Source organism: Oryzias latipes, chromosome 15, assembly GCF_053564925.1.
Source record: "Oryzias latipes strain Hd-rR chromosome 15, Olatipes_Hd-rR_3.1".
Taxonomy (NCBI): Eukaryota; Metazoa; Chordata; class Actinopteri; order Beloniformes; family Adrianichthyidae; genus Oryzias; species Oryzias latipes.
Window position 1 is genome coordinate 12,901,974 of NC_136251.1, and position 20,079 is coordinate 12,922,052.

Below are 20,079 nucleotides of genomic sequence, written 5' to 3' on the forward strand. Positions count from 1 at the left end.
CTGAGTGATAGCTGTTTATGTTACGATAGAAGTCTGTGGGATTTTAGCTTCTTGAAACCAGAAGGTACTTCCTGTTTGGAGTGCCAGGGGGGAGGGGTCACTCAGTCCAGTTCTCTTATACAGTCTATAAATGTCACCTAGAAGCAGCTGTGTTTGCATTTTATCAGTGGATGTGATGTCATAGAATTTCTATTGACTTAATAATGTCTTATCGATTTTTTTGTTTTTTTGTCATGACACATCATCATTGCCGACCTGTCTAGGAGCAATCAATCCTTAAAAAATGTGCCTCTGCAGTTGTGTCCAAATCCCTTCACTACTCACTTCATAGTGCACTATAGTACGTTCACTATTTTGTCGGGCTGTCTGTAGCTACAACGCCAAAATCCCTGGAAATAGCCCAGAAGTTTCTGTGAAAGATCAATGCTAACTGGATTGGCGATCATTGACCACAATGCATTGCGTTCGACTGATTTTTCATTTGGAAAAAAAATAACATTTAGATTTTATAAATCATCTATACTTTTATCATCAGAACAAGTATTCTTTGTAAAATGTTCATATTTATTAGGTTTTTTACTTCGGAAAATGGATGACATCATATTTGCAATTTAAATAACTAAAAAGTAGTGAGCATGTGTCCGAATGGAGTTCAAATCCAGAGCATCACATAGTCTTTTAGAGTCTGTTAGAGAGTATTGAGGGAATTTGGACATCACCTGAGGTGGGTATGAGGTTTCTATGGTAAACTTTAAGGTCAGACTTAAGGTAGTGCGTCTGCTTGAATCTCCTCCAACATCAAAATAAGACGCCTCTAAACCAAACAGCAGTAACTGTAAAAACCAACAGGAACACAGCTTTAACCGTGAGCAGAGGTGAAGGAACAGTTATTGTAGGGGATCTTCGTTTATGGAAGATCAAACATGTCTGCTGTGTTTCCCACATCGTGAGCATCAACCGCCGACAGAATGTTTCACCTGTCCTTCCTTACAACCAACAGTCAAGAAGTAACAGCAGTCGTTGCATGGAACTGGGTGACGGGCACTAATTTTAGCAGGTCTTTCCAGTAACTTTTAAAAGTCTGAGTCTCATTTCTTTTACTTTTTTTTTATTTTTTAATGATCCAGACGTTCTTGCAAGCTTTTAGAAAGATCTCTGTCAGAAATTCTCCAGGTTTTCTGAAGGACTTTAAAACAATTTTTCCATCCAATCATGATCAATTCTCAGATAAAAGATTTTTAAAAGGTTAAAAGAAGTTCAAAAAATTCCTGACTTAAGACTCTTTTGGAAGATTACCTGAGAGTTTGGATCCTAAAAGAAATGGGCAGTGACTCAGACTTTCATATCCTATCATATAAGTGATCATATCATAGGATATTTCCTCTCTGATTCTCTCACAGACATTAACCCAATGGACTGTTTTATCCTTGAAAAGCCTGATTTTATCCAGCTCAAACTGTTTCCATGTACCGTAGAAGCTTTTTCACCTACATAAATCTCAGTTTGATCTGAATGTTTTTAACAAAATTCCAGGTTTGAGGGCAGACTTGGACTAACGTTAAAGAGCTGGACAGATGCATTTTGTTTTTCCTAAAGGCCTGTTCACACCAGGACGAATTTCGCCGGCGATTTTCGCCGACGTTTAACGCCTCGTGACTAAACAAAGGGCACCAATGTGAGTGTGCACACCGACGCGAAAAAACGCCACTCGCCAAAGCGTCAAAAAAAAACAAAACGCCTCGGGTTCGTTTTTTTTTTTCGACGCGTCGCGTTGAAATCTATTCGACCAATGAGAATGGCGCTTTTGCACACGTGTCTGGAGCTTCTGAAGTTACAGTAAAACACAACTTGGGGGCGCTCAAACACAAAACTGCCTTGCTGAGCACACATACCAGCGAAGAAGATAGACGGCAAGTAGCGTCTACACTGCCGCGAAGAAATAATGACGGACATTCTTAAATATCCCCTTACCAAGTACCAGTTGGAGCTACTGATGCTTGAAATATTCATGTTTTCTTCCCAGCTCTCTGCAAGTCAGTCACTAGATCCCCCGTGGTTCTGGGATTTTGGCTCACCATTTTTGTGATCGAACCCCAAATGGAGGGAGATTATCAGTGGTCTTGTATGTCTTCTATTTCCTAATAATTGCTCCCACAGTTGATTTCTACACACTGAGCTGCTAACCTATTGCAGATTCAGTCTTCCCAGCCTGGTGCAAGTCAACAATTTGGTCTCTGGTGTCCTTAGACAGCTCTTAGGACTCTGCCATAGTGGAGTTTGGAGTGTGACTGTTTGAGGTTGTGAACAGGTGTCTTTTTTATAGATAACCAGTTCAAACAGGAGCCATTAATACAGGTAACAAGTGGAGGACAGAGGATCCTCTTACAGAAGACGTTACAGGTCTGTGAGAGCCAGAAACCTTGCTTGTTTTTATAGGTGACTAAATACTTATTATCCACCATAATTTACAAATCTTTAAAAATCAGACGATGTGATTTTCTGGATTTTTTCCCCCTCATTTTTTCTGTCATAGTTGTGGTTTACCTATGATAGAAATTACAGGCCTCTCTCATCTTTTAGAGTGGCAGAACTTGCACAATTGGTGACTGACTAAATATTTTTTTGCCCCACTGTATGTACTCACAGTTGAAAAAGGCGTGGTGTGAAATAACTCGGTGTCAGTCCGAGCACGAACCACAGTTATGATCAATTTTCAAGCAGTTTGGAATTTTGTGAATTAAGAGGGACGCCTTTCATGCTTCTCTACCAAATCCAGTCCCTGATTGGTCAAAGTCCAACTGGTTTCACTTTCATCGACCGCACATTTTGTACATAGGGCCAGAAAATGGACTTAAAAACTTGCAGGATGAGTGAACGCAAAAGTTTTGAACACAGAAGCCCAATTTGTGCTCTTATGTTTTACATGGAATTCATTGGAATTAGTCACTAAAACTGCCGAACCCCGTGTGAACGTAGCATCAGGAGTTTTTTTTCCTCCTCCGTACATTTTTTGGTTTGATGCAACAAATTCTTGAAATGTGGGAAATATTTCAGGTTTTTTTTTCATTTAAAAGTGTTTTTATTTTTTCTTCTTCTGTGGAAGTGGATCAGTTCTCTCAAATCTGTTGGATTAGGCATTGGAGGTAGTTGTTGACCTCACTCAGCTCTCCCTTCCCTTCTATCTCTTCCTGTCATCTCTCTTCTTTGCTTGCTCCTCTCCTCCCAAACCTCTTCTCCTTCTTGAACCAAATCAACCTTCTCCCCTCCTCTCTTGCTCCCCCTCATGTCTTCACCTCCTCTCCCAGGGGCCATGTGGCACACTTAGGGGATGATGAGGATGATGATGGTGCAGATGATGATGATGAAACTCACACTCAGTAAGTTCCCTCTCAGACTCCAGAGGCTTCGTCCTCCTCGTGCCCGTAGACGGGAGGACGAGGAGGACGAAGGCTCTCCCTGTCTTTTTGTCACGGTTTCATCTCAGTGCACCACACGCTGCCATCACGCCGCCATCACGCAGCACACGCTGCCATCACGCCGCATAAGCCACCCATGTTTGTGTGTTTTCATGCTGCTCCCGTGTTTCATGTAGAAAACATGTCTGCTGTGTGGAAAGGTCAGAAAGCGAGTTCTCTTCCTGAGTTCCTCCCCGCTGCTGGTTTGTGTTTGTGCTCGTGCTGCTCGTTTCCTCCGCTGCTTTGCAGGGAAAGCATGCAGGCTCCACCCCCCTACTCCACCTCCACCAGCTCACATCACAGCCAAATATCTGAAGAGCAACACGGACATGCAAACAAATAAAAGGAGCCACTGTATTACAAATGCTACACAATTTATAGTTTTTTTTTGCTGTGAAATATGTTTTTTCTTTCAAAGTTGTTAAAAAACAAAAATTTATCAGTGTTAAAATAAAAATACCTGCAATCTAAGTAAAACTGTTAAAAAGGGTGGTCAAATTTAGAGATATGAGTCAAATTTCCTTTTCTTTGTAAGTGAAAAAACATATAATGCTGCATGATACATAAATATATAAGACACTGATTAAAAACTGAGTTCAAATACCAAAGTAAATTAAAAAAAACTGTTGGTGAAATCATAAAATAAATAAACCAGACTGCTGTTTCTAATTAAAGATGCAATTTCAAACTCTTTCAAACAGTTAAAAAAAAACCTGCTAAAGCTAGCCTTAAGCTAACACATTAACATGTGAAAACCATTTAAGTCACCTGTTTGAACATTGACCTGATAACCCAAAATGTGATGTTTTTTCAGTCTCTTTGTACATTTTTACTTTTGTATGGAAGTTAGGGGGGGTCACTGCATGTTTTTCTGCCTGTAACATCACCCATTTGTCTTCACAGACGCTCCCTTCTCTCCAGTTCACGTCCCCCGTCATTCACCATCACATCACTTTTTTTCCATTCTGAAACTGCAGCCTGGTTCTCCAGAGAGATGTGGAGTTTATTATGAAAGCTGTGTCAGTCATTTATGATGAGAGAATGTAGAACTGCGGCTGAAAAAGCTCACAATGCGAGCTTTAGCACTTTCTCAGAAATATCTGGCTGGGCTGCAGCAGTAAGCAACATCTGAGACACACTTTCCAAAACATCTGTTCAAAATCTCTCATTTTTACATCAATTTTTTTAATATAAAAAATAGTAGGATAACCAAATAATCTGTGTCAAACTCAAACATTCAACCAGCATTAAAACATATACTTCTATTTAGTTGCGGATTTTGGAGGTTCTGCAAGCTGCCACAGCCCAGTGAGATCAGACTTTCTGGCCGACTTTATGGCTCTGCACCTGAATGTCAACATAGTTTCTCAAAAAAAACAACACAAGAATGTGTTCATAATCATCTGTGTATCATAACAAAACAAAACGACATTAACGAACAATAACTTCGTTTGGTTTATTTGTTAAGCACCGATTCACATGTACGGTCATTTCAAGGCAAAAATAAACAAAGAAATGACCTTTATTCTACAGTAGTCTTTGTATAATCAAATTCACGAATATTTTTCTCTAGATCTGTTTAAAAAGATCAAATTATTTAATTCTGTTTTAACCCTAAATAGCCACTGGTATCATATTTGATAAATGCAAAGAAAGTTCATCCTCCTTCCACTAGGGGCAGTAGAAGGGCTTTTCCTGGTCTTTTCAAAATGGCTGCCTCCGTGAAATCTCAAAACTGCTTTTGGCGGGAAAAGTATTCCTGATTTTTCTAAACATTATGGTGAGAATGACTCATCCACAGTTTTTAAACGACTACTTGCTGTGTTGAGCGAAAGCAACGTTTGAATTCTTTATAACACAGTTTCATTATGTTCAAAATGTGGATCAAATTTGAGACAATGGATAAATAAGGTGCTTTTTTCCTAAACCCTAACATTATTGTGAGCGAAAACTTACCAAATCAACCAATGGATAATAATTGGTACTTTTTAAATCTTGTATAAAATGTTTACGGTATTGCAAGTTTTCTTTGTAAATTTCATCAAAGGGCTTAAAAAATATCTTAATGCCCCCAAACATAGTATTTTGTCAATTATTTGATGAAATGGGCTTTACAGGGTTAAACATGTACAGTTTACCAAAATATTACATAGAGACCTGTTTGTTGTACTGAGCATACAGTGTCGTAACATTAAAATAAAAAACCCCAAAGAACAAAAAAAGGAACCATCTAGTGGTCAATTGTGTTATTACAGACTCTAAACAATTGGATCTGTTGGGAGAATCTTCCAACACAGAGCCATAAGTCGCGCTAACTGCTTTCCCCTTCAGCGTTTTAGGTGTCGACGGGTACAGGGAAATACCTTTCCCTCGTACTGTGTTGTTGGAATTCTTTTATCATTAGCATAAATACTTGGATTTAAAAACATTCTCACATAACCTCTCAAAATACAAAAACGTTATTGCAATCCTAATTTGTTTTTTAATCTACAGTAAATCCAGCACTATCATCAGGCCCAAGGTCCCGCCCCCACTTCCTCCTAAGGTACCAGTGTTTGTCACATGATGGAAATTATTTATTTTTATTTTAACAAAACGACTAAATTCTGGTTATTTTACAGCCCAAGCCTGTCTCCTCGTCCCCGCACCCTCAACACAAACTAGAAGATAGCCACTCCCACAGCGAGGACGACAGTGGAGGAGGCACCATCAAGCGCTGCCCCGCCCCAGAGTCACCGAGCCCCGCCAAGGCGGCCTCCAACGTCCCCCCCAGGCCTCCACCCCCAAAGCTGCCACCCCATCGCCGCAGTAGCCTAGGTAACAACAGCCCAAAGCACAAAGACGTGGAGAAGCCTACCCCAGACGATGATGGGAGCTTTAGACATTTCTGGGAGTGGCTCCATGCGCCTCACACAGAGGAGGAGCTGGAGGAGGCGTGGGAGGTGCTGAAGGAGGTGAAAGAGGAGCAGGAGGAGGAAGAGAGTAAGAGCAGCTGATTGGTAGCCGGATAGTGTCTGCAGACCCTCTGTGTCCTCCCCCCCGCCTCTCAGTTGTCTGGTCTCCATCAGTCAGTCTAATCACCTCCTCATGAGTCCATTAACAAAAGTGCTTCTGTTTTGTTTGAGTTGCTCCTGTTCATCTGCTCCGGCTGATTGGTTATTAATCAAATCAATTAAGACACACCCCCCACACTTTGTCACTGGAAGACGAAAGATCAGAAAACTGAGCATTAGATCTCAGCTTCCTGATACGTGTCAGTTTCCAACCTCAGGAGAAGACGCTGCAGAAGGCGCCCATGCAGCAGGCGGCGCTGCAGGAGTTGCCGCTGCAGGAGTTGCAGTTGATTTGTCTGGATGACCTGAAATCAACGATCAGGAGCTTGGCTTCACATGGATCCGCGACCTGGAACACACCAGCCGTGTTTCATCACTGACAGCATCCCAGCATATTAAAAACGAATCGAGACTAAAACTCAGGAATATACCAACATGAGGATTTCAGTGGTTCTGTACCAGTAGATCAGTCTTTAGATGACGGCTCAAATATCCTTTAACCTTATTTAACATATAAAGATGTAGTTTATTTTAGATTCAAGTGAGATGACATTTATTTATGAAATCCATGAATTCACTTCTTTAGTCTTTCCCAGAATGGCTCTAATCCAAAAGACTGAGATTACAAACAATTATATAAATCCTCATTGGAAGATTTTAACCCTTTAACTTTAGCTTCAGTGTTCACGTTCTACTACTGGAACTCTTCGACTGCTTATGCAATTAACACCATTCTGGCAGATACGGTCTCTGGGGAAAAAAAGCGGCTTTGTGCCGACGCTTTACGTTCCTAAGTTGTTGCATATTGGTGCAAAGTTGAAACAAAAGTCTGCTGATTCCCCTTACGATCTGCTGGGGTACGATCTTCAACGTACCGTAACTGGGGTACGCTGAAGATCGTGTGTTATTTAGGTGTCAGTGGCGACATGTCCAATGTTTTAGGGTTCAAGACACTAAAAACACTCTGAAATGTGCAGGACAGTGATGGGGAAATGTCAAAACTTGAATAAAAGCATCAGTGAGGCAAAAAAAGAAAAATTCCTCAATCTGCCGCTTCCCTCCTCCCCCCTCCTTCCCGCTCCGCTCCCGCCAGTTTTCCACCTGCCTCCTGCTTTTGTCCAGAGTTGCTTTATCAGTGGTGTTGGTGAGCTCACAGTCGGCCGAGCCGGTTGTTCAAAAGCTGCGGCTTGTGTGATTTCAGGTAACGGCCTGAACGCCCCTCACAACGGCGACAGGGAGGGGGCAGTGGAGAAGCAGTCCACAATGCCCCCTAGTGTCCCTGTGCGGAAAGACAAGAAGGATGTTGCGGTGAGGCTGAGCTTTAGATTTTACATTCTGATCCATTTTCCTTCAGATTATCTTTAAATAAATGTAAATATGCAAATAAAGGGTTAAGTTATGATTCTCCACATACTCTATAGATTTATGTAAATATCAATTTTATCGATAAAAAAGTTTAAAAAAAAAGTATGATTGACTGTGGCAATTCCTAAAGGCAGCAGTCAAGAGACAAGGAGGAAGGAAAAAAGTTATATTAAAATATATCAAATATTGCTTTTGTTGTCTTATCTGACACAGTATCAGAGTTTTTAATGTGTGCGTCTTCTTTGCCATAGAAGCCCGTCAGTAACGGTCTCCCCCCAACACCAAAAGTTCATGTAAGTATTCCTCTGCGTTTGTTCTGAAGATCTGTTTAGTTGAGTTTTCAAAGTCACTTCGATTTAGGAGAATTTTGCTCGGATTTTTGTTCTCATTAAATGAAGAGGCGCTTCTCACTTCAATGAAAATCATGTTTTGGTGTTTTTAACATGTTCCTGAACTATTTTCCTCACAGTGGAGGACATAAATTAAGAAAATTAGGCTATAAATTCCATTCCTGAGTATTTCTTGATTTAAATCATTGGGAATCAGGTACAGATGAATAAATGCTGTTTAAAAAGAGCATAATTGTTGCACAGAAAATAAGTTGGGCGAGCCACAAGCTTCCTGCTCCGCTCCAGTCTGATTCATCTGCATGTACGTCTTTGTTTTCCTCGTCTGAGCTGCAATCCGGCTCTAAACGCTACGGCTGGATAACCAAAATAATAATAATTTTTGCTGCATTGGTAATGTTTGGTTAGGGTTGTGAGGGGCTGTAAGAGAGTGGGAGAGCATGGAAACAATGAGCTTTAAGAAACGGGGAGAAGCTGCCAGTTGTCTCGCCTGCAACTCAGAGGTGAATATCTATAGAACTATTAAGAATCTATGTCCTGGAAAAACGACATAGGTTTTTAAATTTTGACTAAAAACGGCATAATTGCCATCAAAAGACCACTGGGAACACTTTGAAAATGAATAAAAAGATGATCAGACTGAATAATCTTCAGCAGACTGAGGGTTTTCTTGTTGTTCCTCTACAGATGGGTGCATGTTTCTCCAAGGTGTTTAACGGCTGTCCTCTGAAGATCCACTGCGCCACCTCCTGGATCAACCCTGACACCAGAGGTGGGCATCAGGAGTGGGGGGGGGGCAACTGAGTGTGAGCTGGCAGGGACACAAACATCTGCTGTGTGTGTTTCAGATCAGTATCTGATCTTTGGAGCTGAAGAAGGAATCTACACGCTGAACCTAAATGAGTTACACGAGACGACCATGGAGCAGGTGAGGCTGCAGCGTTTGGCTCTGCTAAGTTAGCGCTGCGGTGGCGCTCGTGTTGTTTGCAAGCGGGCTCAGACTGTGCATGTCTGCTTGCAGCTGTTCCCCCGCCGGTGCACGTGGCTGTACGTCATGAACAACTGTCTGCTTTCCATATCCGGTGAGTGACAAGCCTTCTGTTCATCCCATTGACGGCATCAGAGAACTGGACTTTAGTGAGCGTGATGTCATCCATAAAAAATGGCTGAAGTCAATTCAGTCGCCATTTTTGTACAATGCGGGCACCGCCATGTTGGAGCCAGATGACGTCAGTTAGGAGGGATTGGTCCAAGTCGGTCTGAGTCAACATTTCTATGGCAACTGCTCTTGTCAATCAGGAGTGAGCTTGTTGGAAGGCCACACCCCTTTCACTTTGATTTGATTTGATTTATTGATTTATTTCAAGCATTGTAGTCAAAGCAATAAAAAAAATTCTCAGATTTATCAAACTCATAAGGGAAATGATAAAATGCATAGATTAAAAAAACAGAAAATAAAACCAAAAACAGACACTTAAATCACATATTCTTAATTAAAAACAGTGATAATTAACTAAAGTCAAGTAGAGCTTGATTTAATGCTTGAAAAGGAGTGGGAAGAGTTTAAAGCGGGCTGGGGAGAATCTGCCAAACATTCAGAACCTTCGATGACCACATGCTTTAATTGAGGCGTCGAATTGGTCAGTTCGTACCTTAAATAACTGCAAGATGAAAAATGGAATATAAAAAAACCTGGATTACCAGGAACATCTTAAAAAAGGTATCGGAGCCAGAACGGTTATTCTGACAAATAGAATGACTAATAGCTGTTCATTTCTCTATAGAAGTCTATGAGATTTTGGCTACTTGGAGCCAGCGGGTACTTCCTGTTTGGAACGCAGGGAGGCAGGGTCACTCAGTCCAGCTCTCATATACAGTCAATGGTTTATCCTCTGTCCACTCCCACAGTGCATACTAAACCAACCTGAACACCTGCAGGCGTGTCAGCTGTCAGGATTGTGAATCACAGAATGAAAGATTTTTTGTCTGTTTGATTGACCTGATGTCATCTGGCCGCAGGAAAAGCCTCCCAGCTGTACTCCCATAACCTGAGCGGCCTCTTCGAACAGGCTCGGCAGTTACAGAAGTTACCCGTCGCCATTCCCACACACAAACTGCCCGATAAGATCATTCCAAGGTAAGGCAGCAGCAGGAGGTCAAACTGGAGGTCACAGCTGGAACTTATTGACCAACCTTCCCTCTTTCTTCTCGACTTCTCCGAGGTTTATTACTGATTTTTTTCTTTTTTTTTCTGCTGATTGCAGGAAGTTTGCTGTGTCTAATAAAATTCCAGACACTAAAGGATGCCAGAAGTGCTGCGTCGGTACGTTTTTGGTTATAATTTTAATTTTACAGCCTTGCAGGCTTAGTAGGAAATCAAACCATCAATTTAAACCAGAAACATGTTAAAACAAAGATATCTATTTTGGAATTTTTGGATATTTTTTGTATTGCTATTCATTCATAGAATGGGTTTCATTTAATGCTTTTCTTTAAGACTGTCTCTGATAAAAATAAACAAGGTGGGCCACAGGCTCCCTGCATTGATCTCAGCTACGGGAAGGGGCAGAAACTATGTCCTAGAAAATGACAATTTTTTAAAATAATAATAATGAAAAGACCACTGGGATGCTTTCACAAAAGATGATTGGATGGGAACTTTAAATATCTAAAATGCGTAGAGAAATAAATTCTTCCCGTAAAGCCGATTGAAGGTGTAATCAACTTTGCTGCAGCCACAAAAAGTCGTCCAGGAGCCTGGAGGGACTCCTTGAATGTTTTTCACCCCTAAATCTCAGAGAAGCCTCTTTGTTGGCGGGTGCTGCCTGGTCAGTGTTGCTCGGGTAACGCTCTTCTTTGTGGCTTCCCCTGCAGTGCGTAACCCGTACACGGGCCATAAATACCTGTGCGGAGCCTTCCAGTCCAGCGTCATGCTGTTGGAGTGGGTGGAGTCTATGCAGAGGTTCATGCTCATTAAGGTTGGTCCAAATTCTTCTTGTGTTGCTTCCTTTTAAGGGATTTTAACCCCATTAAACTGGGCGGCAGTCTAGTTCAGGCGGTAGAGCAGGTCGTCCAACAACCGAAGGGTTGGCGGATCGATCCCCGCTCTCCCCAGCCAGCTGTCGCCCCCCCGAGCATGGCCAGCCTGTAGCCCACCGCTCCCCCCAGGGGAGGGGCCAAAATGCAGAGAAGAATTTCCCCATTGTGGGATAAATAAAGTATCAATTATTATTATTATTAATTGTTTGAGCTGGCGTTGATAACTATGACCCTGCAGACCATGGACTTCCCGCTGCCGTGTCCCCTGGAGATTTTTGAGATGCTGGTGGTCCCGGAGCAGACCTACCCCCTGATCTGCGTGGCGGTCAGCAAAGGAAACGAGCTGAATCAGGTGGTCCGGTTTGGCACCGTAAACCCAAACGCTACCTCCTCCTGGTTCCCAGAATCAGGTGAGAAACCCCCCCGAAGCTGGTTTTTGTGCCAAAAATGTGACGTCCAGAGGTCCCGGTAACAGTTTTGGACTTCCTGTATGCAGATACGCTGCAGACCTGTGTGATCCACGTCACGCAGCTGGAGAGAGACACCATCCTGGTCTGCCTGGACAGTCAGTCTCCTTGTTTACTAGCTTTGCTTCATTTGATGACAAACTATAGAATTTGTGTTCCTCATTTGCTGAAGCTTCTCCTTTCTCCTCTCATCACACAGGATGTATAAAGATAGTGAACCTTCAGGGCCGGTTGAAATCCAGCCGGAAGTTATCAGCTGAGCTCACCTTTAACTTCCAGATTGAATCCATAGGTGAATTGAAAACAACGTTATTGACCAGGCAGTTTCCTGCAATCAAGAATTGAATCTTTAACTAAAAGATTTGACTTTTTTTACCATTATTTGCAGTTTGCCTGCAAGACAGTGTCCTGGCCTTCTGGAGACACGGCATGCAGGGGCGGAGCTTCAAGACCAATGAGGTTAGCGGACGTCAGCTTGTGCCTGTTTTGTTTTTTACCTTGTCTACAAAAGTGATGCTTAAACTCTGTAGGAAACCTTCAGAATAAACTGTTTTATGAGGCTTTTTTCTGCAGAAATACTTTGTTTCCGTCCATGAACCAAATTTAGACTGACCCTAAACCATCTTCCTGCTGTGGGATTGGCTCTGGGCAAAGGCTCATACTGCCCTCTGCTGGGCACCTTTTTCTTATATGAAGAAATTTCCTGCAGGAAATGATGCATTGCTGTAAAAAGCTCCTCCCACAGAGTGTCATGTTTCTGAACATAGTTTTGGACACGCGTCAGGCGGTGAAATTGCTTTGTGTCAAAAGAAAGGCGGCGTACACAAATATGACACTCGCATCGCAGATTAAGAAACACCAGATTTGAATAAATGTAAGGTCGGGGTCCCACAATGACCTTAATTGACCTGTAGGGGCTGGTTGCACAGCTAAAGCACATACTGGCACTGTTTAAATGTTTCAAAGGGTTTTTCTTTAAATGCTACTTGATCCAAAGCATCTTGAAGGAAAAAAATGCTCCAGAATTTGACTTTGTGTTTTTGTCGTTGTCTGCAGATCACTCAGGAGATCTCTGACAGTACCCGCATCTTCAGACTACTGGGATCAGACAGGTGAGAGACACACACACCCGCATGCACACACACAAATGCACATACCCACATTAACACACACACCCACACACACCCACACACACTTACATGTACACAGGTACACACACACACACAGTGTTAACGCCCTGTCTGATGTCTTCTCACTGAAGACGAGCTGACGGTAGAGATCCAGACACTGAGGAGAAAGGCGTCACTCACCGCAGGTACACTTTCTGCTCTCCCCCCTCAAACGGGCTTAAGCTCCGCCTCTCACTGTCGGGACTCTTGATCTTCTTTGTTCCGGATTGTAACTCATTAAAATCTGTTTTCCTCTGAGTGAATACAGCCCAGATCACTTATTTCTTTTATGTTTGACATTTGACACGTCTGTGTGATTGTCTTGTCAACTTAAACGCTGATTCACCTCCTTCATGAAATAAATGACGTTTGCCTCAGACAGCTGATCCTGGTGACGGCTGCCTTTTTAATTATGGACGACTGAAACTGCCGAAATCTGAACACAAAAACTAGTAATGAAATATTTTGCCACAAAAAGTGATGAGTAAGACGTCCCACTGCTATTGAAAGCTTCTTGTGTTTAGTTGATTGACTGCTTTTATAAAAACGTAAAGGAAACTAAACAGTGTAGTTTGTAGAAAAAAAATTTAAAATATCAAAGAAAATTGTAAAAAAAAAGAATAAATCCAAAAAGAGAAAAATGTGACCAAGTGAAAATGTGGCCTGAAACCAGCTAAACACATGGATCAGCTGCTGCTGCTGGAGCCAACACCTTCACAGAGGCAGTAGTTTTTTTAGTTTGAAAGGTTTCTGGGGGATTTGGGCAGTTTCAGTCCTGTAATCCTTAATCAGAGGAATTGTGGACCTTTGGGGATTTTACAGCTTCTCTGCAGGTTTAACAGAGTTTCCCTCCCTCGTTGGTGTTTTCTAATAACGGGTTCACAGGTGGGACCAAATCCTCTGTGGCTGATGATTGGCCGAGTGTGTTTCTACAGACAGCGCACCTCTTTGTGCCAGAAAAGTCTTCAAATCCGGCTGGTTTTTGGATTATTGAACTGAACTCCGTCTACGTGTGTGTTGTGTGTGTGTGTGTGTGTGTGTGCTCTTTTTGCCTGCAGGGTGGTGGTGCTGGAGAGTCGACCCACAGACAACCCCACAGCCCACAGCAACCTCTACATCCTGGCCGGCCACGAAAACAGCTACTGAGACTCCCCGCGCTCCCTGAACGCCTCGCAAGGGGAGCAGCCGGTACCCCTCCCACACACACTCAGACCGCCTCCACCCGCTCTGACCGGGAGGTGAACCGTCCGCATGTTTCCATCTCCAGCTCGGCTCACGTGAAAGTGGAGACGGTTCTCATCCGGCAAAGGCCGCCTTTGTCGACAGACTGCATTATGGGGAAAAAACCGGAGATCTCGTCAACACTAAATCTGCTCTGAGCTGAAACTGTGCTAAAGCCTCACAGCAGACACCCCCCCCCCTTCCTCTTTCCATTGTTTATTATTTTTTTAGCGGTCCCTTTATTTATTGTGGCATGACGTAAACCAACAACCAGAACGGCGTTCCTCCTTTAGTTCCTGGTTATTATTTTTTAGAAGAAACAGAAAAAGCGCTTCACCCCCCCCCTTCACTACTCCAGTACCCATCACCACACAAGTGCTTAACCAACCTCTATTTAATTGTTGTAAATAAATGTAATATTAATAATGTAGTATTTTTGGATGAACACTAAGAGTCTGTGTCGACGGCGTGGAGACCAGCGGGTTTGGCCATGTGGAACCCCGCTGCTCGCTTTCATCACTTCCTGCTCGTTTGCACCATAGCGACCGTTGTCGGGGCAGCAGAGCTCTGTCCCTTTAAAACTCTTTTCTTTTCCTTCTTTTTTTAAATACTGTTTTAATCATCAGTCATTTTTCTTCCTAAAGGCTTCATTTTTTTTTATTTCGCATTAAACCACTGGTGTTGAAATTTTGCACAGAATGTATTTCATGAACAAATGTGATGTCATTAAAACATATGACCTTGTGTGAGCGCGTGGACACGGAGCGCCGTGTGCGTTTCTGGATGAAGAGGCTTTGGCGAGGCGCCAGCAGGGAAAAGAAAAGGCTGCGTTTACACAGAAAGGCTTCTTGAGGCTCGCCCGCGCTTTACGTTAAAAAATAAAAAAGAGTGTTTCTGTTTGGAGCTAAAAAGAAAAAAAAAAAAATCTGTATCATTAGAGTCCAATCAAAAGTCAGTGTCACCTTAAACCTGTTTCCTAAATTTGACAAAACTTTGTCAACACTGGAGCAGTTTTACTCTGAAAGGAACATTGAGATTTTCCTACATGTGTTAATTTTAGGTTTCGATTATAACATAACATAAACATACTGATTCAAATGGTCATACACATAAAATACAAATATATTTTTTTATAAATACGTGTGTAAATTCAAACGTATTTTTCAAATCTGAGCTGTGACATTTGTTTTTTTACATTAAACATATTATTGTTGAGTTTTTATTCATTTCATCACAAAAGTTAATCCACACTACAATACATTGTTTTTTAGAAAACAGCCTCTTTTAGGCATTTATAAATCTGTTACCTTTTTTTACGTTTTGTGTCATTTCTTTCATTGTTTTAAATAAGAAATAAATATTTTCCTTTTTTAAATAATAGAAAACACAGCTAGGATGTAAGAAATTACATTTACACCGTAAAGAAAATCCTAAATTTACCTTTATTTTATTGATGGTCTCACTCACTTTCTGCCCAAACTGATGCATTTCAGATTCAAATGTCAACATTTTATTGTGTTTAAGCCTTTTGTCCACATTGAAAGAGCTACAAGTTTAGGGTTGACTTTATTAAATGTTCTAAAATAAATCTGATGCATAAAAAATCATCACAGATGAACCATCACTCCCCCTTTAAAGCATTGTTAATGACTTGTTCCTTATTTTGAAAAAATCTGTGCTGTAGAAAATAGTTTTTTTGTGAATCTTTTTCTAAGTTGTTCTGAAGCCACACCCACAAGTGTTTTGATTTGTTAAAAGCAAAAATTTCAGGTTTTTAGTATATGTCAACTCTAAAATTATTATTTTTTTAAACGACTCCTTAAAAAATAATCATTTAGAAAACGGGAAACTCTGTTATGGATGGAAGAATCACACATGAAGGCTATATACTATACTGAGTTTTAGTGGTCCTCCTGTGTGTGCTTTTACTCTGAAAGTGCCTGAGGGGTTTTCTTGTGTGGTGTGAACAAAGATCTTTCCAAAAACATCATTGTGGACGTCAGCAGAAAACGGCAGCAGCCTCCTGAGTTTCTGTGTAAACCGCAGCATTTTAACCACCTTTTCTTTTTAACTGTGGCGTGTTTGGACTTCAGCCTTCACTGCAGTGGCTTTTGTTAAAAAAAAAATAAATAAATTCAAGTGAACGCTTGTACATTTTCCGTCTGCAGCAGGAAGCCAGCGCGGTCTTTGGCTGTGATGAGCTAACTTCATGACTGTCCACATGGAAGCTAAAGCTGTCGGTCCATTTTGAGGGTTTTTTTGGCTTTGAAAGAAGGGAAAACTGTGGGAGAATCCCGACAGCGTTCCTCACAGACGGGAGGACGGCTGACTTGTTTTTGTTTGGACTGTTGTCTCTCCTGCAACATGTGACCCAGTCTTTCATTGACCTGATCACTTCCTGTCCACCGCCCAACAAATGATCTGTTTGTTCCAAATTTTGGAAGGTTTTAGACTTTGAAGACAAACAAAAAAAACTTCAGAAGTTGAAGATGTTTCACTGATCACACATCAAAGTAAAATGTGTTCAATAAAATATGAAAAATGTCTTCAGTTCACCGTTCAAAGTAGCAAAAAAAACCATCAGAAATGTTTAATGAAATGAGTAATACTTTCCAACTGCTGAGATACATCTAAAAGAATATGCATCATTTCTTAAATCAATCTGATTGATCCCTTAATTCAGAATCACTTTTTTGGCAAAGATCAAGACCAAAATGCCTCCATAATATCAACAACAAAAAATTGTCAATAATGTAGTTTCAAACCTTGTTTTCACTGTGTTTCGTCCTCAGAGCCTCAGTTGTCTTCATTCTTTTGCCTTTTGTGTTTTATTTTTCCCGATGCAATATGTGTTATGGCATGTAAATATTGTAAAATAAAATGGGTTTGTTTTACATACTGTATAATTGCCTATATTTTGTTGCAGAAGTGTAACAGATTTATGAAATGCCAGGTTAACACATTAAAAGGAAGGAGCTAAAGAATTGGTCTTGTGCTCATTTAATTCTGATTTTTATTTTATTTTCACTCAATTCATGTTTTTTAAGTATTTAAATAAAGAGTTTGATGAAGCCTGAATCTTCTGCAGAACTTCAACTGTTTCAATCGACTCCTTTATGCTTCTGGTTTAAATTTTTCTTTAACTTGAACAGAGCAATTTAACATCAGTTCTTACAGTTTATTAGTTTTTTTATTTCAAAATGTGTCAACAGTTTCTGAAATATGAACCTTTTAGAATTGAAATTAGAATTTTTTTGTTACTATGAAAGCCCAGACATGCCATTTCACTGAAAATAAATTCACCTTATGGCCTTTGAGATCATTTTTTGGCTACATCAACATAACATTTATTTTCAAAGGGCTTTATTGACGTATTTTCCCTTGTGCTATCCTAGTTACTTTAACATTGGGAGTTGGGTCATCTAGACCCACTAGACAGTACTGTGAACCTTTTTTCTTCAATGATTTGTGTTCTTCACTGGTGTCCATGGATTACATGAAATCTTTCCACCTTTGTCATGGTAGGGAGAACACGTCAATGTAAGGGTGGGGTCATCTAAGATAGCACAAACACATTTTAAATATTCGACCTTTAAACATCAAAGAAATACGTTTTATGATCTTAGCTGTCATAATTGGGAATAAAATATGTCAAAGTCTGTCATGTCAGAGATGGATGTTTTTCTGAGAGTTACAGCTGCTGCCAGCATGCTTTAGCAAGGTTTGTTGTAGCATCTTGTGACTTGTTTTTTCCCAGATCAGTTTTTAGAGACACATTTATGAGAAATGTGGATTTTTTTTCAGACATTATCAATTTTGAAACCGTTTGTAAGAGAATATCGACAAGCTAAAAAAAACTTTTTCAAAAAAGAAAAAAGTTAGTAATTCTGCAGGTTGCCCCCCCATAAAGACATGGATTGGTCTGTAATATTCATCATGAACTCATGAACTGTGAGAGGCAGAATGTAAAATGAAAGAATCCCGGAAATCTTATTGTTTGATTTTTCAAGAATTTATTTGTATAATGGTGTATAAAATAAATATTTGGTCAATAACTAAAGTTTCTTTCAATACTTTAACCCTGGTTGTCAATGACAGAGGTCAAATGTGTCCTGTAGGTCTTTAGCAGGTTTGCACTGTAGCTGCTATTTTGGTCCATTCTTCCCTGCAGATCTTCTCTAGAGCTGGGATGTTTTGGGGCTGTTGCTAGGCAACACAGACTTTTCAGCTCCCTCTACAGATTCTCTATTGGATAGAGGTCCAAAAACTGGCTATACCACTCCAGAACCCAATTCCTCTTTACGTAGCCACTCCTTCACAACTTGGCCGACGTGTTTAGGATCATTGTCATGCTGGAAGATCCAGCCATGTCTCATCCTCGATGACGGAATGTGGTTTTTGCCCAAAATCTCTCCATACAGGTCTCCATTCATAGTTTCCTTTATCCCTTGTGCTATCTTAGATGACCCCACCCTTACTTTGACGTGTTATTCCTACCATGATAAAGGTGGAAAGATTTCATGTAATCCATGGACACCAGTCCGGATCACAAATCATTGAAGAAAAAAGGTTCAGAGCACTGTCTAGTGGGTCTAGATGACCCAACTCCCAATGTTAAAGTGCCTAGGATAGCACAAGGGTTACACGAATCAGTCGTCCTGTCCCCCAAATCAGGATGTTTCCACCTCCATGCTTCTAGTGGGCATGGTGTTCTTGATATACAACACAGTAATCTTCCTCCTCCTCTTAACACGGTAAATGGTGTTTACATCAAAGAGTTCTCTTTTGGACTCTTATGACATCATGACCTTCTCCCAGTCCTCTTCTGGATCCTCCATGTGGTCTGGAGAACATTAAACATGGCTGGACATGTGCTGGCTTAATCAGGGGGACTTTGAAGCACTGCAGGATGTGAATCCAGAGTGTTATTACAGTGAGCTTTGTTACGAAGGTTCCAGCTGTCTTCAGATCATTGAAGACAATGAGTTAGTTACCTCACTGTTCTCCAGATCATTTGTTCCCCACCAGGTGGAGGAATATTCTCAGTAATTTCTCAGTGATTCCTTCCATTTTGTAGTAATTGCTCCAACAGCTGACCTCTTCTCATCAACCTGTTTGCTTATTGTAAAATGGTTCATTCCAGCCTGGTTCAGCTGAAGACTCCTGTTCCTGGTGTCCTTTGACAGCTCTCTGGTCTTGGCCATGGTGCAGAGGTTACAGTCTGTTTACGGGTGTGGACAGGTGTCTTTCATACAGATAACCAGTTCAAACAGATGACATTAATAAAGGTAACAAGTAGGGATGGGTATCGTTAAGGTTTTAACGGTACTACTACTATTATCGATACTGCTTATCGATCCGGTATTTTAACTGTACTCTTATCGATACTTTTTGAGAACGAAAAATAAATAAATAAATAAATAACAAATTAAGAACAAAGTGTTTTAGTTCCTCACTATGCAACAACATTATTTTTTTAACAAAACATTTTACTTTATGCATGAGAATGTTCCAGACAGGATATTCATTTAATTATTTAATCTAATTATTTTTATTATTTATGAGCGGGATGTTTCCTTTGATTTTTTGTCCATTTTCCACAACCTTGAATAGACTTTTCTGTCTGTCAAACACCAGAGTTAAGTTAAGTTAAGTTAAGTTAAGTTAAGTTAAATGATGGAAACAAATTCACTTTGATGCAGACTCCTTTCTATTTTGCCAACTCTATTTATTTTTCTTTAAATCCAGTAAACCCAATAAATGATATTAATTTTACGGATGACAACTATCATTAGTTATTAATTATTATTAAGTATTAGGAAGCAGCTGATAGTTTGTCACGGGTCTGGAATCATAAGCGGTGAATCTAAGCCCCGCCTCTCTACCTGTTTGTTGTTTCCCGCCCCCCCCCCGTGCACACAAATAGACAGACAGAGCTCTCCTCTTCAACGAGAATACCGAAA

The 20,079-nt window shown here is 40.8% G+C and overlaps 1 protein-coding gene across 26 annotated transcripts in view; it reads left to right on the top strand.

Moving 5' to 3' along the window:
- Nucleotides 1–16,250, top strand: part of map4k3b (mitogen-activated protein kinase kinase kinase kinase 3b) — a 54,375-nt gene extending 38,125 nt beyond the window's left edge. For 2 of the 26 annotated variants that reach the window (XM_023962949.2, XM_023962951.2), the window contains 18 exons: nt 3,306–3,377; nt 5,949–6,000; nt 6,077–6,437; nt 7,710–7,816; nt 8,125–8,166; nt 8,908–8,992; nt 9,069–9,148; nt 9,242–9,302; nt 10,240–10,357; nt 10,485–10,543; nt 11,095–11,198; nt 11,498–11,669; nt 11,756–11,824; nt 11,926–12,018; nt 12,115–12,185; nt 12,783–12,838; nt 12,988–13,041; nt 13,954–14,874. In XM_023962949.2, coding sequence (XP_023818717.1) covers nt 3,306–3,377; nt 5,949–6,000; nt 6,077–6,437; nt 7,710–7,816; nt 8,125–8,166; nt 8,908–8,992; nt 9,069–9,148; nt 9,242–9,302; nt 10,240–10,357; nt 10,485–10,543; nt 11,095–11,198; nt 11,498–11,669; nt 11,756–11,824; nt 11,926–12,018; nt 12,115–12,185; nt 12,783–12,838; nt 12,988–13,041; nt 13,954–14,041 — 1,744 coding nt within the window. In that variant the 3' untranslated portion in view covers nt 14,042–14,874. Of the gene's footprint in view, nt 1–3,305; nt 3,378–5,948; nt 6,001–6,076; nt 6,438–7,709; nt 7,817–8,124; nt 8,167–8,907; nt 8,993–9,068; nt 9,149–9,241; nt 9,303–10,239; nt 10,358–10,484; nt 10,544–11,094; nt 11,199–11,497; nt 11,670–11,755; nt 11,825–11,925; nt 12,019–12,114; nt 12,186–12,782; nt 12,839–12,987; nt 13,042–13,953 lie in introns of all 26 variants that reach the window. The other 24 variants (XM_078931748.1, XM_078931751.1, XM_078931756.1 and 21 more) reach the window with 15 other exon arrangements.
- Nucleotides 16,251–20,079: the final 3,829 nt, after the last annotated feature.